Source organism: Beta vulgaris, chromosome 9, assembly GCF_026745355.1.
Source record: "Beta vulgaris subsp. vulgaris cultivar EL10 chromosome 9, EL10.2, whole genome shotgun sequence".
Taxonomy (NCBI): Eukaryota; Viridiplantae; Streptophyta; class Magnoliopsida; order Caryophyllales; family Amaranthaceae; genus Beta; species Beta vulgaris.
The window spans coordinates 23,495,873-23,521,736 of record NC_079210.1 but is presented as its reverse complement, the minus strand read 5'-3'; the positions used below and the strand labels follow the sequence as shown (position 1 = coordinate 23,521,736).

Below are 25,864 nucleotides of genomic sequence, written 5' to 3'. Positions count from 1 at the left end.
CAAAACAAAAGCAAAAAAAAAAAGAACCAAATAAATCTGCACCGGTTGAACAACCAACCAAAAAACAAAACAAAAGCAAAAAAAAAAAAAAAAAAAACTGGACCGGTCGAACAGCCAACAACAAAACAAAAGCAAAGAATAAAAAAACAAAATAAATTTGGACCGGTCGATGGTTTGGTATTAGGGTTTAGGTCGATGAGGAGGAGGAGATGAGAGAGTGTAAGGAGAGAGAGAGAGGAGAGAGAGACGAGAGAGTGTAACTTTTTTTTTACTGATGAGGAAATGAGAGGAGAGAGAGAGTGAGGAGAGAAGGTTAACGGCTGGGAGTGATGAAGAAAGAATAAAACCCTAATAATTGGGTTGTGCCTTGTATTTTAAACAGCCTATTGCTGCGGTTTGTTGTTGGAACCTCAACAATAGGTTCAAATATTAAAGAAAAACTAATATTTTAATATATTGATGCGGTTTTGACTGAAAACCGCAGCAATACAGCTGGTCAAAAAGTCAACTTAAGTTTGAAAATTTTCACGTTGAAATATATTGCTGCGACTTCTAGCCGAAACCGCAGCAATATGTTTATTTTATATTTTTCTTTTCTTTTTACGTGATATATTGCTGCGTGTGGGGAAAATCGCAGCAATACTACCGCAGCAATAAGCAATTATTCTACTAGTGACAACAAATGGTAACTAGTTTAATTTAGGCCTGCAAAGATGGTTGTAAGTTCAAATTAGAATATAACTTGGACTAGTTATTTAAACATAAAGATATGATATGTTTAGATTAACTAGTGATTAATGATGTACTTCTAGTTCTATGATGCTTCTAGTTTAATCGTCGGAAGTTGAGAAATACTTGTGGTGATTAGATTAGTTTTGAATCGATATTCGGCCTAGTTCAATATTGATTAAAAGTATGAAAGTATAGGGGAGTTTGGCTACTTGAATTCCTACAATTAATCTATCTAATCAATCTTGAATTTATGAAATTGGAAGTATAATCAAGGTTAGGAATTTTCAAATCTCTAAAAGTATTATGAGTTTAAAGTAGAATTACTTGTCGTCATTTGTAAATAGTAGGTTAGACTTATCTTTAGTTGTTTTTAAATTCATAAAAACATCTTGTAAACCCCCCCATCCAAAAAAAAACGTGAATATGTATATATTAGTAAATAACATGTATATAACAGTTGAGTACTCTTAATTAGTTGAACTTGGATTTTAGGATTATATAAACCTCTCAGTGGGATCCACCCTTATTTATCGTTGTACTAAAACTTAAGTAATATTAATGTGGATAAAATAAGGTTTTAATTTATACGCATAACAACACGTACCACCTTTAAACCAAAGTTTGTAGGTGTTTTTGGTGGAGGAACTGTGGTGTTTTCTTGTGATGGCCCTGCTGTTCTTGTGAGAGGAACAAAAGGTGAAGTGGTGGTGTAAAGTGAAGGAAGCAATCGAGGTTGGGGCGGTAGGGCAGTAGATGTAGAGGAGACACTAGTGGAAAAAATCCTTTCCAATGCTGTAAAAAATGTGCTTACTGATCCGATTTTAGTCCGCATCGGGTGGGTAAATTATTTATTGATCCAGTTTTGAAGGAAAATCGGATCAATTAATCATATTAATTGATTTGGTTTTCCATCAAAACCGAATCAGTTTAGTGTAAGTATGATTATTAAAAAAAAATCATATTAAACTAACTGATCCGGTTTCCAGCAAGAACCGAATCAGCTAGTTGAAATAAATAAATAAAAAAATTAGCTGTCACAACAGCTGTAGGACCTAGATGTAATTAAAATGCACCAACTCTATTACTCTGAGTTCAGAACATGCATACATTAACAACCGTAATTAAAATGCACCGGTTGTAATTAAAATACACAAAGATAACATGAACAAAATAGCCCAATTAGAGAATTCATTCTCCCAATTCTCTAGAACAAATGCTGGATGCATTATTAACACAAGATTCCTTCTGATTTCTCTATGAAGTTGTAGACTTGTTGGATTCTCCATCTTTTCCAAACACAGCAGCCAAAGCAGCATATGGTGGATGCAATTTACTTAGTCCACACACACACAATATTTCCCGCGGGGGAGGGAGAAGGGGGGAGGGGGGTTTAATGCCAGCAACACACACAAATTCAAAATGCTTTAAGTGAAGTTAGATAATTCCACTTACTGGGAGATGAAATGTTCCATACGCAGTCAATAGAGGTTACTTCACTTGATGTTGAAAGAAGAATATTCAGTCACAATAGAGGAAGGTATCGATGCACAATTTTGGCAATACATTAAATTCGAACTAATCCAGCATTTGTGATGAATTGGTAATTAAAAAATAGCAGTAAGTTTGAGGAACAAGTACTAACAAGTAGCCTTCTCATCGCCTTCACAACATCAACCCAACAAATTGACTAATTGACATCCAAATACCCTTTTATACCCCCTTAGAAATTTGATATCAAATTTTTGTAGAGACAACCATCCTACTGCTGGAGTGAAGATCATCCTTTTCTATTCTCAAAGGACAAAATTGCTACTGCTACATTACCAACAAAAAATTCTAATTCTGATTATTCAGCAACTTAATTGATATTTACGATTCAATCTCCTAATATGGCGAATAGGAAACACCAAAATTCAAGCCAAACAAAAACAAACAGTAAAGCGATTATAAAAGTGATCATGGACTGATAATTAACAGATGCAAGAGCCTTGATAAGGTAAAATAAGCATATTACCTAGGGAATCAAAAAAATGTATTTCATACCAGAAACTGCATGGTGTGCGGCCAAGCAGACTTGTTGAAACGTTTTACAGCAACCCGCTTTTGGTTATCCCGCTTCGCTTTGAATACAATATTGGGTGCCTTTTCTCCATGTTTAGAAACTATGTTCTCAACTGCAAAGCTAGATGCCACTATCCTAAGTTGTTGAATGCCGTACTCGCGAAATACATCAGATCATCAGGCTCACCCTTCGACTCGTTCTCTGATAAATATGAAAGGGGAAATGTAATAGCAACTCTAAAGAGTTCTACTATTAGCTAATAACAAGCTGAAGAAGTAGAGAGAGAGAGATAGATTGAAGAGAGAGATAGAAGGGAATAGAGATAGAACGATAGAGAGAAAGATAGGAGTAAGTTTGTCATTGATTTTCTGAATGAATTCCAAGTATAGCTACTGTTAGCTACTTATACTGAAAATACAAGCTAACAGAATTTCTTAACAGATTGCTAATAACAGAATAACTATATTCTGTTACATTCCTTCCCCTTATAAAGAATTCTTACAGCAATTACATGAATTCAAACACTTAAAGAACAGTTTTATGGTATTGAAAATGTAGGATAACTGGATTCAAATTGTTGTGCCCATTCCCAAGTAGCTTCAGAAATAGGACAACCCTCCTATTGTACTAAGTACTGCACCTGAGCTGTATTCTGATGCTTCACCACCCTCTTTTCTAGGATAGCTGCTGGTTGTAATGTCGATGTGGCAGATGTACCTTGCAACCAAGCAGGAATATGAGTAATAGTAGGTAAGTCTCCTCTAAATTGCTTCAATTGAGACACATGAAACACTGGATGCACTTGAGCATTATCAGGTAGCTGAAGCTTATAAGCTACTTTTCCTACTTTGGTAATCACCTTGAAAGGCCCAAAGTAACGAGGAGAAAGCTTTTCACTTGTCGAAGACTTTAAGGTTTTCTTTCTGTAAGGATGTAATTTCAGCCAAACCCAATCGCCAACATCAAAATTTTTGTCACTCCTTCAATGGTCAGCCTGAGATTTCATTCTGTCTTGAGCTCTTTTAAGGAAAAACTTGATCATATGAATCATACGTTCTCTCTTTTGCATTGATCTATCTACTGCTTCTTCACAAATCTCTCCTGGTAGATAAGGTAAATGCAGTGGAGGGGGTTGGTTATAAACTACCTCATAAGGGGTAAGTTGTGTTGAAGTGTGAAAATTGATGTTGTACCACCACTCTGCCAATGGCAACCATAAACTCCAGTCTTTGGGCTTCTCACTACACATGCACCTCAAAGAGGACTCCACACACTTGTTAACTATCTCAGTTTGTCCATCAGTTTGAGGATGGTAGGCTGATGATAGTAGCAGATCTGTCCCTTGAATAGTAAAGAGAGCTTGCCAGAATTTGCTCAAGAAAACTGAATCTCTGTCACTTATAATGGACCTTGGCCATCCATGTAGTTTGAACACATTATCTAGGTAGCATTGAGCAACAATTTCAGCTGAGTATGGATGTGCTAAGGCCATAAAATGGCTATACTTACTTAGCCTATCAACTACTACAAAGATGACATCCTTCCCATGGGACTTAGGTAGCCCAGATATAAAGTCCATAGATACATCAATCCACACCTCCTCAATAATAGGCAATGGCTGTAATAACCCAGGAGAAGCTACATTTTCACTTTTGTTAGCTTGACAAATCAAGCAATTTCTGACAAAAGTTGTAACAAATTTAGTTAAACCTTTCCAATAAAAGAGAGATTTAACCCTCTTCAATGTGGCATCTCTCCCAGAATGACCTCCCATACCAGATGAATGTAACCATTGAAGGATAGTTAACTTCAATTCATTGTCAGGACCAATTAACAGCTTCTTTTTTCTTCTAATTAAGCCATCTTGTAAAGAGAAAGAAGGAACCACTACTCCATTTTGCAGATCAGTGAGAAGGTGTTGAAAATTAATGTCCAATTCATAGCTCTTTATGATTAATTGCTGTAAATTAGAATCCAAGATAGAGAGAGCTAAGCATAATACCTCAGCACCAGAGATTCTGGAAAGAGCATCTGCAACCAAATTGTCACTTCCACTTTTGTACTGAATGATATAATCAAACCCCATCAATTTTGAAAGCCAAAATTGTTGAAAAGGGGTAGAGATTTTTTGTTGTAAAAACATTGAGGCTCTTTTGGTCTGTTCTAATAATGAATTGTTGCCCAGACAAATACTGTTCCCATTTCTGAACAGCAGTAACAAGAGCTAAAAGTTCTTTTTCATAGACTGACAACTTCTTCCATTTGGGACCCAGTGACTTACTAAGAAAAGCCAAGGGATGTCCATTCTGCATCAATACTGCTCCTATACCATAATTTGATGCATCAGTCTCCACAACAAAGGGCTGAGAGAAGTCAGGCAATGCGAGTACAGGTGCTGAACTTAAAGCTTGCTTGAGGAGTTCAAAAGCTTTCTGAGCATCTGGGGTCCAGGAAAACTCTCCTTTCTTCAACAGGGAAGTGAGAGGCTTGCTAATGCAAGCATAATCCCTTATGAACTTCCTGTAATAGCCAGCTAGGCCAAGGAAGCTTCTCAATTCTTTGACACAAGTAGAAGCAGCCCATTTCAATACAGCATCTATCTTCTTTGGATCAGTCTGTACTCCAGTGCCTGAAATAAAGTGTCCAAGGTATTCCACTTTATCCATTGCAAAGGCACATTTACTCTTCTTTGCAAATAGAAGATGTTGCCTCATCAACTGAAACACTGAATGCAAATGTGAAATATGATATGCAATATTAGGACTGTAAACTAAAATATCATCAAAAAATACTAGAACACATTTCCTAAGTAAGGGTTTGAAAATGTGATACATCCAAGATTGGAAAGATGCTGGAGCATTAGTTAAGCCAAAAGGCATAACTAAGAACTCATAGTGCCCATTATGAGTTTTGAAAGCTGTCTTGAATACATCGTCCTTGCTTACTCTCAACTGATGGTAGCCTGCCCTGAGATCAAGCTTGCTAAACACTGTTGCCCCTGATAACTCATCAATTAACTCATCAACCACAGGAATAGGAAACCTATCTTTAATTGCCTTTTGATTTAAACTCCTATAATCCACACATAGCCTCCAGGAACCATCCTTCTTGCCAACCAATACAACAGGAGATGCAAAAGGACTACAACTAGGCTGAATGATGCCCTGTTCTTCCATTTCATAGACCAACTTTTCAATGATATCTCTTTGTTTAAGAGGATATCTATATGGTCTAATATTAATTGGGTTTGTACCAAACTCAAGAGGGATCCTGTGATCATATACTCCCCTAGAAGGAGGTAATGATGTAGGTGCAGCAAAAACATCTGAGTAATCATCCAAGACTGTCTGGACTTCAGTAGGGACAACAGTAGTATCATCACTTACACAATTCACAATTCCCAAATTATCAATGTTTGTGCTAGCCAATTGCATAAAATACAATTGAATGGACTGATTGAACAGTTTCTGAGTACCCAAAGTAGTCTTCACACCTTTAGGAGGTATACCTTGTAAGGTATGCTGCACACCATCCAACTCAAATTGCATAACCAACCTCTTAAAATCCCACTTGACAGTACCCAATTCACTAAGCCACTGGATACCCAGTACCATATCACAACTTCCCAGGGGAATCAACAACATGTCAGATTGAAATTCAATGTTATGTAGCTTCCATCTGAAATTTTTACAAATGAATTGACATGCTAAGTGGTTGCCATCTGCAACAGTGACAGCTTGTGTAGCAATTGGTTCTAGTTGTAAACGTAAAGACTTAGCTAAACTTAAGTCTAGGAAATTATGAGTACTCCCAGAATCAACCAATATATGTAAAGGTTTCTTCCCATACAACCCAGTGACTCTCATAGTCTGGTAATTTATCATTAAGATTTATCATTTCGTGATTTCAGTTCAGCAATCAGGAGAAAAACGAAGAGAAAAGCATGTGGTTGCCCATTTCGGTTGTTCCTTGTCCCGATGAAGAACTATTCGTATTGGGTTGTCAAGACTAAGGCGGAACATAGGTTTCATAATCACCCAATGATGTTATACCCAGAGGGTCATCGACAGATTAGCGGTCTCAGTCCCGGTGCGAAGAAGTTAGTTGGAGAACTAACTGCAGCCCATGTGAAACCACAACACATCATGAAAGCCATTACAAGTGCATTTCCGTCATTGAATCCTAACATGAGGCACATTTATAATTGTAAAGATTTGTTAAGAAGAGAGAGATCAGAAGGCAGAAATGCAGCTCAGGAGTTTCTTCATCAGGCTGTTCAAAGCAATTACCTGTTTTGGCTTGATTCGGACGAGATGGGTAGGGTGACACATACATTCATTGCACACCCGACGTCCGTGAACTTAGTCCGTACATATCCGCATGTGATTCACATTGATGCAACATACAAGACAAACAAGTACTTGTATCCTTTGGTGAGATTGTTGGTGTCACACCAACCAACAAGAATTTTCTTGTTGCATGGTTTGCTGCAGCATGAGGATGCTGAGAGTTACCGTTGGATGTTGTCGGCACTAAAAAACCTCATTGGCTGTGTGGCGCCAAATGTCATTGTGAGTGATCGAGATCTGGCTTTATGCAAATATATCTCGGACGTTTTTCCCACATCTGCCATCTACTTTGCACGTGGCATATTAACAATGATGTGGAGGCATGGGTAGCGAGGAAGTGTGGTGGGAAAAGCAGATCGGGATTATGTTCGGCCGAGGGGTTGGGCTAGGGTTATGAAGTCAAAAACGAGGATGAGTATGAGAAAAATGTAGCCAATATGATGGATGAGTGGGGTGAACTTGGCAAAAACACATCATTGATTTTCCTACTATATCAACGGAACTTGGCTTGTGCACAAGGAGAAGTTTGTGCAATGTTGGACGGATCGAGTACGACACTTTGGCAACACAACCAACAACAGATGCGAGAGTTCACATTCGGCTTTGAAGGAGTGGATTGCTACTCCAACCGAAGCAATCGACACATTATTTATGCAGATCGATTCTTTTGTTGCCGGACAGTTGACAGAGATCAGAAACTCCTTGGAAGCCTCCCGTCGTAGTCATGGGACTGAGTTTGACATACTACCATATAGCGCCTTGAATGGTGTTTGCTCTCAGTACTGTTTGGAGCTGATTCAGATGAGTTTGGTAGAATCAAGGTTATGATGGGATTGGAGTAGATGCGGATGTGTAGTTCAGAATACACATGGTATTCCGTGTGCTTGTCACACCTTCTTCGCCGTGCAGAACGGGCGTCTCCTATACTGTCAGGAGGTTGATCCATTTTGGTACAGACTAGCCATTGGTGATGGTACAGATTCAGCTGAGATATTATCTGAGCGCGATCAGGACCGTCAGTTCTTCATGTCATTAGTGACCGAGGTACAGGCTAGGGATCCCGCGATCATGAGGTCTGTTTCTCGGGTACTCCAACTTGAATTGTACCCCGACCGTCGTTCATTTGAGGAGCCAGAAGTTAATGCGACGAGTAAAGGTCGGGGAAAGTTGAACAAGGGCTTGCGACGGAACAAAAGTGGGTTTGAGCACGTTATGGGCAAGTCTACGAGTAGTGGCAAATCTTCTGCGGCCACTGGTAATTATACTTATATCTATTTCTTTAATTGTTTGTTTTGTATATTGGACACATTTAATTAAATTGATTTGTACTAACTTTGCAGGATGGAGATTCGATATGGAACGTTTTCCATACTTTCATAGACTTCCACTGACCATCCAAGAGCATATTGAAGGCTGGCTTGATGTAGTTGCCGATGGTAATTGTGGTTTTCGATGCGTAGCAGATGCTTTTTGTTCGGGTCAAGACAATTGGGACATTGTACGTCGAACTACGGTGAGTGAATTGCATCAAAATGGTCCTCTGTTTCATTGGATATATGGTGATGATCTGAATGAGGCAATTACGCGTATTACATGGGAAGGTGAACGTTGGGGGAGGAAACATATATGGAGGTCCTTGCAGATTTGTACCCCATTGCGAACCATTACAGATGCACAATCTTTTTTTTCGGTCTAAATGTCGTTTTGATATGTCGGCTACAATTCTTCCAGTTGATGTTGGAGGTAGGAACGCTCTGCCACAAAGAGAGTTAGCCATAGCTCATCTTGGGAGTTACAAGCATTTCATTCGGCTTCAACTTAAGCAAGGACACCCGGTCCCTCAGATTCCTCCACCATGGTTTAGAGTTGCTTCCCAAAATGTTCTTTCTTGGGCACAACATTATTCAAGACGGACACAACGTTGGGATTCATCGTCGACCTCTACGACTCGAACAACGACTATAACTATTGATTAGTTTTAACTCTTTTTACTTGTACTAACTGTGTTAATTTATAAAGTAAGGGTAGTATTTTTGAATGAGTTGTGTTGAATGAATCATGTTCCCAAATAAATTTTAAACAATTTCAATCTCGCTGGTAATAAAGAAGAAAAATGAAAAACTACTAAAATTCATTTTTGGGCCGGAGTCTTCTATTTTTAGTTTTGGGACAGTTTTGAACATTTGTAATGAATTTTTTAAACACTTTCATGTATACACAAAAAGCATATAAAAACATAATTTGAACTAAATAAAACTACTACAAATAGTTAAAAGTATTATGAATTCTAAAAACTAACAAAAACATCGAGTTCAAATAAAATCTGCTAATAATGATTTAAAGTGTTTAAACATAACTAAAATATGCTACTCATTCTCTTCATTCGTATTGTTTAACACTTTGTTCCAATCCTGAATGAGCTGATCAAACGTCTGACATGTTTCTGTTAGCCATTCACTCTCATCCCTATGTTCTAATACTGGACGGGTTGCATGTATCCACCTATTCATCCACTGAAAAACAAAAAAATATATATTTACGTGCTCGTCAATATATGAAATACAAGTACATTAATCCAAATATTTAAACCATTTAAATATATTTACCTGCTCGGTCGCCGTACGATCTGGTATGGATCGTGCAACATTACCTCCATTCAATAGATATGGATGTGAATGTCGTTCATACCAAGACAAGTAATCAGTAGAACAAGCCGACGGGGCTGAACCTTTATTAAATAGTTCTAAGTATATACAATTACCTGTTGTACACAAAATAATATTTGTTTAATAATAATAATAGTAATAATAATAAGAAGAAGAATCATAATAATAATAATAATAATAATAATAATAATAATAATAATAATAATAATAATAATAATAATAATAATAATAATAATATAATAATAATAAATAATAATAATAAAATAAAATAATAATAAAATAATAATATAAAATAATAATAATAATAATAGTAGTAGTAGTAGTAATAATAATAATAATAATAATAATAATAATAATAATAATAATAATAATAATAATAATAATAATATTATTATTATTAGTATTCTTACCTGTCGGGAACGAGGACCATGATGACTCACAGTAGACAGGAGAAGATTGCACAATATACTTTCCCTTGCTAGGCCTAGATGCAGACTCTGGAGCAATAACAGGAACATGTACAATCTGCATACGACCTAACTGCCGCAAACATCGATCAGGCATATAGGGCTCGACGACTCCCCAATATCGAATGGTACCCCTGTATAATGTTCTCGAGATGGTGGTCGGATCAAAATCATGACCATAAGGCAACCAATCCACCTACACTTTTTACAAATATCAGCAACCTTATTTAATGACTTCAAGTATAAAAAAACTCATAATAATAGTACATAAAAATTAACTTACATCCTCTGCTATGAGAGTGTCCAACTGTCTCCTGATGGAACAAAGACGGTCATGAGACCTCTTCTCCGGGTACACAGTCCAACTCTGCGCTCGTGGACCTCCCCCACCACTAATATGCTGTGCGCGTGGCCTGAAGCATGGAAAGTACTCATAAATCCATGCTTGGAGTAAAGTCAAACATCCAGTGATCCCAACTGTGGAGGTCCGACTAGCCTCACCCAACTGACGATACAAGTACGCAAGTGTAGCCGACCCCCAGGAGAACGTGTGAACGCTATCTAGAGAACTAGCCTCAACAAGGTCAAATGGTCTCAACCTCGATCCACTCTTATCTTTGAACAAACAACACCCTAAAATCAACCATATAATGCCCGTCAGCTGTCTCTCCAATGGAACAGGTGGCTCTGCTACCAGAATCTCAGCAACCCCCTGTGCACTAATAGCACCATTATCCCAAAATGGACTCCCAAGGTCTGCAATTGTCCTACCGAGAAAAGTCAACAACCAAACCCTAAGAGCACCAGATGAAGTGGTGTCATGAACCAGACACCCCTCAAATGGAAGATGCAATATATGCACTACATCATGCATCATGATCATCATCTCCCCAAACGGTAGGTGAAAAGAACTCGTATCGGGTTGCCACCGCTCGACAAATGCTGAAATCAAGGGTGCATCAATGTGTGTGAACATAGTAAAAGGGATATGGTACAGAGACGTCCTACGAAGACGAGCCTGTATCGGCGGAGGCAATGTCCTAACCCATGTCCTAAAACGTGCACAATTCCTCTCTTGGGTCTGACACTTCAGGGGAATTCTATCCCCCCTCCCCAAATCTCCATAGCTACGTGTCCACCAAAACTAGGGATAACTGACCCAACCGTAGGTCCTCCTGCAACTGGACCTGTGATCTTCCAGCTAAGGTCATCAACATCTTTCCCCTTTCCCTTTCGACTCTCAACAGTCGATGAACTCCCCTCTCCCCGAATAAATCGCCCACCCTTACCCTTACGAACATTCCAACGATCATCAACTGTAGGGTCTAGATCTCTCAAACTCCCGCATAACTGCCTCGTCAACATCATCATTTGTAAAGAACATCCCCCCCCCCGCCTCATCTACATCCTGATGCTCCATTACATCGTACGACCCACCAACACCCTTATCGTGTAACTGAAGCTGACGTCGCGGCTCAGTTGGGTTCATCCGCGTCCTCCTAACGGAAGCGGAAACACCACGTGAATGCGGATGACGCGGTCCTGAATCCTCGTACTGCGCAACTCGAAATCCGGGAAGCGTCTTACCGGCAAATTGTTGAAACCCAGATGGCTATTTCATCAACAATTACTTTAATAAAATATTCCAATAATAATAATAATAATAATATTAAATATAAATATAATAATAACAACAACAATAATAATAATAACAATAATAATAATTATAAAAATAACAACAACAACAAATTATTAACCATAATAATAATAACAATAATAATACTAACAAAATTAATTATAATAGATATAAATATAAATATAAATATTAATAATAATACTAACAAAATTAATTATAATAGATATAAATATAATAATAATAATAATAATAATAACAATAACAATAACAATAACAATAACAAAATTAATAACAATAATAATAATAAATATAATAATAATAACAACAACAATAACAATAATAATAACAACAATAATAATAATAATAACAATAATAATAATAATAATAATAATAATAAAATTAATAATAATAATAATAATAATAATAATAATAATAATAATAATAATAATAACATAACCTAACAAAAACTTAAGAAATAACGCCATGGAGAGGAATCGTCTGCCGGAGACGAGCCACCCATGGGGTGATCGTCTGCCGCAGACGATCCACCTATGGAAAGATCGTCTGTCCAGGACGATCCTTCCATGGGTAGATCGTTTGCGGCAGACGATCGCCCCATGGCAGGATCGTCCTGGACAGACGATCTTTCCATAGGTGGATTGTCCTGGACAAACGATCCTTTGAATTTTTTTTAAAAAAAAAATACCTGAGACGACGACGCCGGTTCTTCTGCGTCCTCCTCCTCTGCTGCCGCGATCTCCGCCGCCAAAGTTGCCGCCTCCGCCTCCTCTTGTTGTCGTCTGGCCTCTGCAGCTCTTGCAAGTGCAAACTCTGTTGCAGGGCGGAGGATAATTTTTTTCTTCTTCTTTGGATTTTCCTCAATGCCAGACATTTTTTTAGAAGTTTAGGGAATGGATGAAGAGTGAAGGAAGAAGATGGGAAGTCTAGACGTCAGCTTCAGTGAGTGAGAGAGAAGATGTTTGGGCGATTCAAGTGGGTAAAAAATCAGTGAGAGAGAAGATGAGAGAGAAGGGGGTAAAAAATAGAAAACATAAGTAAGGGTAGTATAGTATATTATGGGCGATTTTAAGAATTTTATGGGCGATGTTTAAGAATCCCCCTAAAGTTTGACTGAAGTTGTTACTAGTGTCCTATTAAAACTTAAAAGATTGAAGTTACTATGGTGACTATTATGCTATTAAGAGATTATTGGTCGAGGCTATACTAATAATTCCTTTAAGCTATGGTAATTATTATGCTGTTAACAAACTAAAGGTGCTAAATTTTAGTTGTTTTTATAAGATTGCCAAACTGGTGTCAAGGACTGTAGTTGAGCAAAAAGTTCACATGATTGAATGTAATCTTCCCAATATTTGATATATAAAAACAAGTTTTTTATGTAAACTATTATATTTAAATAGTATTAATGTACAATTCACTGAAAAATATCAATAAAGCTTTAGTAAATTTAGCAAAACATATCACCAAATGCAAACTCTCCTAAAACAGTTTAGCAAATAAGCAATAACATTAAATAAGACCAACACAATATCCTCAAAACCAAAAAAGCAAACAAACTCACGCGACAAAAATACAGAATTGAAACATTTGTTTCTGCTCCAAGAAGATAGGATGAAGAAATTTTACCAAATTGCACTTTCTCAGATTCATGGCGTTAAAAACCATAACAATTCGCAACATCGATGCCCGCACAAATGACTTTTATGAGAGAATGAAGGCACCGACACTTTACTTAGTCAAACTCACTAAATCACTTGTCAAACACAAACTGAAACTTAATTAGACATAAGTACTATAGTAATAATTACTTAGAACGTGGGATTAAAACATGTGTTAGTGCTAAAAATGTTTTTCCATGATATTCCTCAAATAGAGGAACACGTTCCTTTTCACACCCATGATCTCCACGATCTAAATACAAACGTATGTTAAAATTAATATTGCTTCCTTAATTTTCGCAACCACTTAAGTAGTAAACAAAAATCTGATTTAATGAAAAACTATTTTAATTAATAAAACCAAAATTAAATCCTTTTATCAAGATATTTTTTTTCTTTAAACATATTTTCCTAAAATTCAAAGTTTTATTAAATAAAAATGATTTCCTATAATTAAGGCTTTAATCACTCAAACGTCATTAATTAACTATTGTACTGCTTCAACCTATGTCTAGTTCCTTTCAACAATCAGTTGCTTTAACTCGATATAACAATGCCACTTTGTCTGTTCTTTGCAAAGGAATAAGCACTCATTCGAATTTTAAATTGCCACAGTTCCTTACCAATTATTACTCGTTTCTTTACATTGGAACTAGAAACAAGAACCCTTGCTTTTCTCCTCTTGTTCCAACGCTTCTCCAGTATCAATTCCTTGAGCATCTTCACTTAGTTTTCAAAATCCAAACTTGATTTCTTCTCCTGACTTAGTATTCTCTTTGCTCTTTTCATAGATACCTTGCAAAAATCCATTCACTTAACAACTTGTTAGTTTGTATCTTTGTTCCTTTGTCATCACCAAAACTAGGGTTCAACATTTATGTATTCTCTCTAGCAATTATTCTTCCGTTTGTCTCTCCTTTCAAGCAGTATTGGGACTTTGCTTTCATATGATGGATCTTGGTCCTTTGAGATATTTTCTTTTCATTGAGGTTGCCGTAACTCTAATTGTCTTTTTCTTTGTCAAAGAAAATATAGTTTGCATATTATTGCAGAATCTAGGCTTTTTGGTGCAAAGCCTACGACACTACTCCTCTTGAGTAGAATCACAAGTTGGCTTTGGCCATTGCCGAGTTTCTTTCAGATCCCGAGGCTTATCGTCGTCTTGTTGGTAGCCTAATTTATTTTTCTTTTACTCGTCCTGACTTGGCTTATACGGTTTATATCTTGGCTCAGTTTATGCAACAGCCCTGCTACACTAGTAGAGTAATTGCTTATTGCTACGGTTTTACCCATACGCAGCAATACACCACGTAAAAAAAAAACAAAAATCAACCTATTGTTGCGATTCTGGGTGAAAATCGCAGCAATATATGTTAATAGGAGATTTTTAAAATTATTTGACCAGTTTGACCAAATATATTGCTTCCGTTTTTATATACAACCGCAGCAATATAAAGGCTTAATATTTGTCAGTTAAATCGCACCTTTAAGTGTTACAAAACCCTAAATCTAAAAAAATAAAGGTCGTGCCCCCCTCTCTCCCCTCTCCCACTCACTCCTACTCCTTCCTCTCTCATTTTCGCAGATCTACTGCATTCTCTCTCCTTCACCCTTCACCCTCCTGCATTCTCTCTCCTCTTTCTTTTCCAAAAATACACGGGAAGAAAACAACCGGAAATACACTGCCTCTATGTCCAGTTTCTTCGCAGGAAATACACGGCGACAGTTGTCGCTCGAGAAGCCGTTGTCGCTCCACCGCTCGCGAAGCCACTGTCCCTCCCTCTAACCCCTCTTCCTTTTTTTGTTCGAAGTGGTTATGGTTGTGGTTCGAAGTTTGGTTCGAAGGAGAGAAAGGAGTTAAAACTCCGGCGATGACGAGAATCGAACCGGCGAATTCTCAACCGCCAGATCTGAATTTTATTTCATTTTTTTGTAACCTTTAATTTTATTTGCATTGTTCCATCTTGTTCTTGTTTTTCTTAGTTTTGATTTTTTTTAATTAGGCTTGGTTATTGTTTGCAATTATGGAAAATTATGATATATAGTTATATTATTTTGATGTTATTAACTTTCATGAATTACATTTTAATATATGTTTAACTTTCCCATATTACTGTGAGTTGTGATGTTAGGATTCTTCCTTCATCTTTCTGTTTCTCACTCATAATGTTAGTCTTTTTTTAATGTTTTGTAGTTAGATTTTGTTGAAAGTTTATGGTTTTTTGCTATTTTTCTGAATTTTGTTCATTCGTCGAATTTAATGAAAAAAGGCAAAAAAAAAAATTCACCTACACCACTACCTATTGTTGCGGTTTTGGCTAGGAACTGCAGCAATATGCGTGTATATTGTTGCGGTTTACCCTAGAAACCGCATCAATAAAATGAATATATTGTTGCGGTTTTCGCTAAAAATAGTAGCAATATGTTATAATATTGCTGCGGTTAAAAACCGCAGCAATATATTAATTACCTATTGCTGCGCGGCCAAAACCGCCGCAATAGGCCACTTAATGACCGTAGCAGTAATAATTTACTCTACTAGTGCTAGGAGTATTGGGATACTATTCTTTGGGTTGTTCGGTATCTAGAAGGTTGTGTGGGTAAAGGTGTAACAACCCGCATTTCCGAGCTGCTAGCTAAACACACTTAAGATTCACTAATTACAATTAACGCTAAATAAACCTCGAATTATATTCACTCGCAGCGGAAACATAACCTATTTACACGATCCTGGACCCGTGGGTTAGGGCCCACAACATAATAACTTCAAAACCAAATATCAAAATACAAAATATTTTACTGGATTCCAAATAATAAAATACTTAATTCTCATAGAAACACTTAAGTACTTCTAGATATAACTTCTGAATCACTAATATAATTACAATCTTCTAACTAAACTCTCACTCTGCTCCACTCTAGGCCTCCAAAAAAAACTTACAAATACCTTAACATTAGACTCTTCCCCCACCAGGACAGGTTCCAAGAACAAGAACAGTGAAACTGAGTACACATTCCAGAAATTATTTTTGGTGCCTTAAATAGTTCAAACACTGTTAAGTTATCGATTAAAATATTATAACAAGCGATACAAACATAAATTAAATCTATTTAAATAAATAAATTTCAAATCATAAAAACCAAAATACTTAACAATCAAGAAGGCATTTTTCCCCTAGCCATAATATCAATAACTTTTTTTTTTGGGCAGGTAAATTCTACTTCTTTTTTTTTTTGGCAATTCAACGTTGTTATTGATAACCAAAAAAATAGGGATTACAACCAAAGTGAAAGGAGCAACAGGCTGCCTCTAGACACCAGACAAACAATCTAAGTCAACAGTAGCCTATGCCTATCATTTTCATTACAATTGCAAGCTACTTTAAACAAGACTTCCTTAACTACAGCAATAGGACTTAGATTAGTACCCTTAAAGTGTTTACAGTTCCACTGGATCCAAATAGCATACAGACACTCAGTATAAAGCATCACATACAATCTGTCTTTACTTCTCTTACTCCTAGCTTTCTGCACAGCCTTCCTTAATTCACCCCCAGCAGTGCTCTCAGGAGACATCCCAATCACTTGTAGAACAGCAATCCAAACTAACTTGTTGTAATCACAATCAAAAAATAGATGTTGCACACTTTCATTTTGGACTCCACACATCTTGCAAAGTGTACTGCACTCTCTGTTCCATTTGCTCACTCTGTCTGCAGTTGCTAATCTGTTCAATAGGGCCAGCCATAAAATAAATTTGCTTTTAGGCATGGCTTGATTGTTACAAGTAAGCCTTCTCCAGCTCACTTTCTCAAAGTTCTCCTGTATCAGTTTATAAGTTCTCTTTATACTGAATTTCTGTAAACTACTCACCACTTCCCATCTACCAATATCCCTCAGCAGCTCCCTAGTGTCTAAAATTTTCCTCAATAACCAAGAAGTGTTACTCTTGACAATAACACTCTCAATGGATCCCCTCTTGATATAGTAAACATGTACCCAGTGCACCCATAGCTTGTCATGCTTAAATGATAGTGCCCATAGTTGCTTTAACAGAGCAGCTTTATTCCATAGGTTCATGTTGATAACATTTAGACCCCCCGTGACCTTAGGCTGCTGAATACAAGACCAAGCCACTAGAGCTTTGTTTGATTCTATGCCCCCAGTCCACAAAAACTTCCTACAAATACTCTCCACAGCTTTAATCAACTTTTTTTGGAGGGGAAAGATTTGCCCCCAATAATTTTGCATACTACCAAGAATGGTCTTCACTAACTGAAGTCTGCCTGCATATGACAATAGATGCATCATCCAGCTTTGAGCTCTGGTTGTGATCCTTTCAATCAGTGGTTTACACTGAGTGAATGAAAGTTTTTTTGTTGCCAATGGAACCCCTAAGTATCTGAATGGAAGATTCCCAATAGGCATGTTAATTTTTTCAGCAATCTGATGAGCCTCCACCTGATGTACCCCAGAGAAATATATACAACTCTTCTCATTGCTAGCTTCTAACCCAGAAGCTCTTGAAAACTTTTGAAAAGCCTCCATAATTTTCTCAACTGAACTGGTATTAGCTCTTGCAAACATAAGCTAATCATCTGCAAACATTAGATGTGTGAGACCAATCCTTTCACACTTTGGATGAAAGTTAAAATCAGGGTTTTTACTCATATCACTCAAACATCTACTCAAGTATTCCATACTTAAGGCAAAAAGAAAAGGGGATAGGGGGTCCCCTTGTCTTAAACCTTTCCTTGCATTAAAAGGTTTTGTAGGGATCCCATTCAATAGGATAGAATAAGATACTGATTGCACACAAGCCATTATCCATTGAGAGAATCTTACTGGAAAACCTAACTCCTGCAGCATACTTTCAAGAAACACCCACTCAACTGAATCGTAGGCTTTCTTTATATCCACCTTGACTACACATCTAGGAGACATGTGACTCCTATTATACCCTCTTATCAACTCTGTAGCCAATAAAATATTATCCACAATTTGTCTTCCTGGGATGAAACCTGCTTGAGAATAGCTAACAACTGTGGTAATAACTTTCTGTAGCCTATGAGTCAAGATTTTTGAGATCAGTTTGTAGATAAATGTACAGCAGGCAATAGGCCTATAATCTTTGGCATACAAAGCATTATCTTTCTTGGGTATTAAAGTGATAGCTGTACAATTAACTGGTTGATGAATGAAAGCTTGCTCAAAAAATTCAAACACTGCATCATATATATCCTTCTTAATTATATGCCAGGTTTTCTTAAAGAAAACTCCATTAAACCCATCCAAACCTGGGGCCTTTGCATCATCTATGTCATTACGAGCAGCATCTATTTCTTCAGTAGTTACCTGCTGAATAAGAGAATTACTTTCATCTGGAGTCAACCTAGCCCCTTCTCTAACAATCCTTAGGTCAATACCCTCCAGTTGTTCAGCTCTTGACCCAAGGAGGCTATAATAGAAGCTTATGATTTCCCCCTGAATTTCATCTTCCTTAGTTAACCTTTCACCCTGGTCATTATACAACACTGCTATTTTGTTTCTTGCATTCATCACTTTAACTGCACTGAAGAAGAATTTGGAGTTAGAATCTCCCAATGAAATCCACTGAATTCTAGATTTCTGCTTCAATATGCTTTCTTCAATACTTGACCATTTCCTGAGTTGCTCAAGAACCAGTTTTTCCTCCTGTTGCCTTTCAGCTACATACTCAAGGTCAGGCAAAGTTTGCAATTTAGCCAGCTTCTTCCTTAGATCTTTAACTTTAACATGAGCCTTAGAGAAGCTTTTCCTATGAAAGCTTTTCAAAGCAGTCTTCACAGCTTTTAGCTTGACCCACACACTTTTCATTTTATGATGACTATAAGTAGAATGCCAGGCCTCTTGGACCACTGCTAGGAATCCTTCTTGATCAGCTAGGAAGTTCATAAAACGAAAAGGTTTCCCTTTGTGAACTTGACCCTCTCTGGTATCAAATAACAATGGTGTATGATCAGAAATACTAGGCTCAAGATAATGAATCACCACCTCAGAGAACTGATTGATCCATTCCATATTCACAATAGCTCTGTCAATTCTACTAGACACTCTCTCTACACCAATCCCCTTATTATTCCAAGAATAAAAGTGACTACCAGTGGGAGCTTCCAACAGTTGATTATCAATCACGAAATTATTAAAATCAACTGTTTCAGCTTCGGACACATCAACTCCATTCATTCTATCCACACTATTACACACAGCATTAAAGCCCCCAATCATGATACTAGGTTGACTCTGATCATAAATAAAACTTGTCATTTCAGACCACATAGACTTCCTATCAGCAACTGAGTGCAGACCATATACTGCTATCATATGAAATTTAAACATCCCAACTCCATCATGCACCTCAGCAATAATCATCTGTTCTGAAACAGAAAGAATATCAACTTTAGCTTCACCTAAAATCCAACCTAACCAAATTCTCCCTTTATTTGAATACTCATAATTACTAATCCATTGCCACTCCTTCCTGAATTTTTTCTGAATTTTGCTGCTGTTGTGTACTCTGACTCTGGTTTCCAGTAAAGCACAAATGTTCACCTTATGAGACCTGAGGAAATGTTTAGTTTCCTTCACCTTCAGGGGATCATTCATTCCCCTGACATTCCATGTAGAGACTATCATCAGGATAAATAGGGATTAGGTCCCCTAGCACCCCCAGGAATCCCTGAGCCAAATTGCAGTTGAACTCCACTCTGCATCACACTCTTGCCCTTATCTTTATGCTTCCTTGTTACTATCTTCCATGCTCCCTCTTCTGGGTCTTTTTCTTGAGCAGTACTTGGGGTAGCAATAGGAGTAACAGTATCCCCTACCATTGTTTCTTCCACTCGACTCTCAACTTCATCTTGCTTCCTAGAAGCACCTTCTTCATGAGAGGGAAGATTAGTTATCTCCTTATTCATAGGAGCTTGTACCTGATCAGTCTTTTGCTTTACCACCCATCTCTGCACCACCTTTTCAGGCCCCTTCACTTGACCTTGATTACCACAATTGTGCCCCACCTTCTGACATTTCTTACAGAAAGGAGGAAGCCAATCAAAGCTCACCTTTTGCTTGAAAACAACCCCATAAGGATCCTCAACTTCTATCTCCTTCACCAAGTCTTGTGTCACATCTATTTCAATTGACACTCTAGCAAATGAAACTCTTAAACACTTGCTTGTACACTCATCTGCATACAAAGGTACTCCCAAAACACTTCCTATCCTACTAAGAGAATCCTCCCCAGCAGTTAAGGGGTAGATTTGGGAACTTCACCCATATAGGAATCACTTTCAGTATTTCTTCATGAAAGTTGAAATTTGCACTCCAGTGTTTAATAATCATAGGCTTACCATAAAATAAGTGAGGTCCAGAGTACAAAATATTATCCCTCTCCTCTCTGTTATTAAGTTTAACAAGGAAAAACCCTTCTTCATGCTTATATATCTTTGGTTCCTCCAGTAAACTCCAGTTAGCAGCCACATATTGGTTAATAGCTGATAGGGTAGGGTTCTGACCAACAACATATACAACAACTGCATTTTGCCAACATTCCCCCATTTTTTCTACTTCTCCTTTATCTAACTTAGCAACCCTACTACCATTGATAATGGAAGGAGCAACAAATTTCAAACCCATACCTTTTTCAGAGATACGATTAGACGCTGAAAATCCCTTCCATTTTTGTTTTGCTACCTCCTGAAGTGTTGGACCCTCATCTTCTAGTGCCACAACTTCAGTTTCCACCGTCATTTCTTCTATTGTTACTGTTCCATTGCTTTCCTGCTCCTTCTCAGTCACAAGTCTCGTTTTTTCTTGGCTCTCAACATTTCTATCCTCTCCCGGCGTCGACGAGCTACTCGTCGACCCAGCAGATTTCTTTTTCCGACCCATAACCGGCACCGGCGTACAATAGCTTAACACCTTATCGTGCGCCTTGGGAGGGTTTAAGGGTTTTAGGAAAAAGGGTTTTTTTTATTCTACTTCATATCTCATATTGGTGTTTTTTAATATCAAGAACTTATAATGTATCTAACATTAGTATTTATATGTGGATATATGCAAAAGTTACTTAAGTATTCAATTATATTCTCGTGCAATTCCCTTTCATATTCGATATATAAGTTTTCATATGCTTATGACTTAGTACCATAATCCAAAATAAATTTTCAAGTACACTTTGCGAAAAGAATTCTCTTTAATTTTCACAAAAACCTTTTCTTAAAATACACACACATACATAATAGGGGAAGAGAACACGAAAGCCATGTCTTCCTACCTTTCATATTCTGCTTGCAATACTTTTAGGTCATGACCCTACACAAAGGAGCAATATTCACTCCATAACACATAATGAGCAACTTGCTCCACAAATATTGTTCATTTTTCCCATAAAACAAAACTAAAACATAATACTTGTTTCCTTAATAACACAAACATATACTTGCAATTTATAAAGAGCTGGATTAGGAATTAAATAACACATTCAACATTCTTGAATCTCAATACTTTTATTTCAACTCCAGCTCAAATTTTAAAATAATCTTGCTTACCACAAATGTCTTAAAAGAGAATAATCTGCATAGAACGTATTTAAATCAAATGTATTCTGCACTCAAAACCAATAACATAATCCAAATGTAATATATATTTCTTAAATATTATATAAGTTGCCTAAATGTTTCCGACAACAAACACCAAGTGCGGATAAACTGTAACATTCTATCTTCATAACCTATAATTATAACATCTCCTGGAATATGGTTCGACAATTGCACCTCATTCTCACGATTTCAACCCTTTATTCTTGAACTTCCTTCCTTAACCTCTACCATTCGTACTATAGACTTCAAAATTCTCATGACATAGATTCTTCAAGTTTGATGGATTTCGTATCCCCAACACATTACCTCAATGTTGCTGGAATGTAACTCGTATTTCTATCTTTTTACTATAATACATGCGACCTCTTGTGACCATATTATACTATATTATTCACCTATGATTATTGTTGTAAATCAAATATATCTCACTCCGTACTTCCATGTCATACATAAATATTTTATGATGCAACCTTTTGTTTGAGGATTAGAGTTCCAATACATAAACTCAATATCCTAATCTAGGGTTGGGGAAAACTGACCCAACCTGTTTACCGAACACGAACCCGACCTGAAATAAGCGGGTTTGGGTTGAGGATTTTGACCCAATTAAATAAATAGGTCGACCTGATTTTACCGTTTATTTAAACGGGTTAGGTTAAGGTTGAATTTTTGAACCCGAAAATAACCTGATAAGACCCATTAAATAAATTTATATAAGAAAATGATATTTAAAATGGGAAAATTGCTCACAAAAATTTCATAAAAACTAAAGATCTATTATAAATAATTTATTGAATCATATTCTGATTTTAAGTATAGCTTTTGTACACATATACACTTAGTATTATAAATATTATAAATATTTTGAAAAAACTATAATAGATAAATGGGTTAAACGGGTTAAGTGGGTGACCCATTTAATAAGCAGGTCGGGTTAGGGTTGAGCTTTTCGACCCGTCTAATAAACGGGTTAGGTTTGGGTTGATAGAATTTCAACCCGTTTAGCATTGACCCGAACCTTAACCCAACCCGACCTGATCTGTTAACCAGCCTTATCCTAATCAATCTTAAATTCATACTTCATAATCATACTTCCCAAGTACTTGAACTCAATATTCATACTATTCTTAACACCATATACGTTTATTGTGTGCGCATGTCACCAATTTCGAAGCTCTCTGTTACACTAGAGTATCTTTTCCTCAACTTTCATTTATATAACCTTACTTATCAAATAAAGGAACTTGTACCTCTAATCTTTTTCCTCGGCCCATCTTCGAGTATGATCTCTCATAACTTGAGTATTATAATCATAACTCTCTAGTAGATATTCCTTTAAACCACAACGCATATCTTAGTCATTTATTTCACTAATACGACCTTCACATTTCAAATCTTACTTTCCAATTTCAATATATCTCTTATCTGTAATACTTATTTGGGTTATAAGAACTCACAGACCTCTTGTAACAACTTATTTAACCCTTAGAAAAATATTTGACCTTTGAAATTTACTTTCATGTTACTATCCCCTAATTTAAGTCCATCACACAACATTTTCACTCCTAGTTAGAACCTCTCAACAACCACTTTATCCATTAATCATGTCAAGATAGATCTTCCTTCTCATATAACCAAACTCCTTAGTATTCCTGAAGATATCTTCGAATTATACAATTCAACCTTTATTAATACGCCATTAAAATAACTTTTATAATAAAAATCTACTTTTAGTAATAATCTCAAGTGACAATTGTATTTCTTAAATAGAACTCGTGTATCTAATTCATTCCACATCCATTCTATCTTGAATTTCCAAGTCCACAAAACACATTTTATCAATTGTATTTCACAAGTCTTGTAATACACAAATCACACTTCTAATCTATACAAGTAGTTTAACTTGTGAAAACATATCAAGATCAAGTTATATAACTTATAAAATCAATTGAAAAATATAGTTGGAAAGTGGAAGAACATGTGTGTACCTCTTCGCCCGATCCTCATTACTACTTCGATTTATATTCAATCTCCAAGCTCCATAAATATCGATAACCATAATACTCCTCAACAACAATACCAATAATTAACAATCATTCTCAAATACTACAATTTAGAAAAGATAAATTCACTCTCTTATACTTTCTAAACTCTTTTATCAACTAATTACACATCCTTACAAGCTAAATTCATTCCTCAATAATAACAATAATCAACTATCATTCGAAAATCAATCTCACAATATTAATCTCTAATTTTAATTAATCCCTAGTCTGAATTTATGGAGAACTTATCAACAACATAATTGACAAAAATCATATTTTATGAACTGACATAAGAAGGATTAATACATATTCTTAGCTTTAATCTACTAAATAAAGAGAAAGATTCAATCTTTAAGTTTAACAAACTACCACAAACTGATTTTTTTGCTTATCAAAAGCAAGACTTAGAACTCAGTTCATTTGTAAAATCGGAAATAAATAAAACCCATTTGTATGAGGTATTTGAATTCGTGGAATTGAAAAAAGGAGGAAGAAACTTATCTTAATCCTTCCAATCGAGAGGAGTATCAACCAATGGCAGTAACAAGGCAACAATCTAGAAACAAGAACGTTGGTAAACAAAGCCAAACACAGCAGCAACACAACACAAAGTACAGCAGTAGTGCTAAACTTGAAAAGGGCATATCTTCTAGATCATAACTCCAAATTGGGTGATTTCTATGTCTAAATTCAATAACTCGAAGAGATTTACAACTTTGATGAAGAAACAAGGAGCAAATTTGGATTTAATTTTGGAGAAAATGGATGCAACAGATTATCGAAAAACTAAGGAGAGAGAAATGAAGGTAGCAACACCAAACTTGCAAAGGTCGTAACTCATAGCTCTGAACTCCGAATCAAATGATTTTTGGGTCTAAGTTCAATAAATATTCGAGATCTACAACTTTTATGCAATAAGTTTGGGAAAATTCCGACTCCAGAATACAGAAATTGAACATGCACAGTACGGGGTATAAAATCAGAGGAGAGAGAAATTGAACATCCATGCACCGTCAAATGTAATAACACAACTCATATCCCCGCAACATGCAATACTGAATTTCATCTCTCCTAACTTACTGAATGAGTTAGTCAGGTTCTTCCTGCTACTTCTCCATCCTTCCATTCTATCTCTCTCTTTTGTAACCAGCTCTTCTACCATATATATAGAATCTGATAAGGATTTGGTTTTGTACTGTGGAACACAATATTATTACGATGGATCCAAATTGCCCAAAGTGTTGCAGAAAGCCAAGGCCACGCTAACTTTCACTACCATCCTCTTTCCAAAACTTGTTCACATAGTTAACGATCTAATCCTTCAATGGAATATAATTAGAGCATTGAGTTTGTATGCCCAACTATGATCCCATATAAACTTTGGAAACTAGGTGGCAGTTCCTGAACACATGCTCTTCACATTTGACCTCATGTTGGCATAAGTAGCACATAACTGGAGTTTCAATGCCTCGCCTTTCCAAGTTTGAATTCGACACCAAAGCTCTATTGAATAACCTTCAGATAAAAACTTTCCATTTTGGTCTTATTTTCATAGCCCAAAATCTGCTCCAGATTTCTTATTAAACGTA

At 36.5% G+C, this 25,864-nt stretch overlaps 1 protein-coding gene across 1 annotated transcript; it reads left to right on the top strand.

The window, feature by feature from the left end:
- The first annotated feature begins 7,981 nt into the window (after positions 1-7,981).
- Positions 7,982-9,119, top strand: LOC130590180 (uncharacterized). Its single transcript, XM_057392209.1, has 3 exons — positions 7,982-8,398; positions 8,484-8,744; positions 8,875-9,119. Exons 1-3 carry the CDS (start codon positions 8,170-8,172, stop codon positions 9,117-9,119), a joined length of 735 nt encoding a protein of 244 aa, XP_057248192.1. The 5' UTR covers positions 7,982-8,169.
- Positions 9,120-25,864: the final 16,745 nt, after the last annotated feature.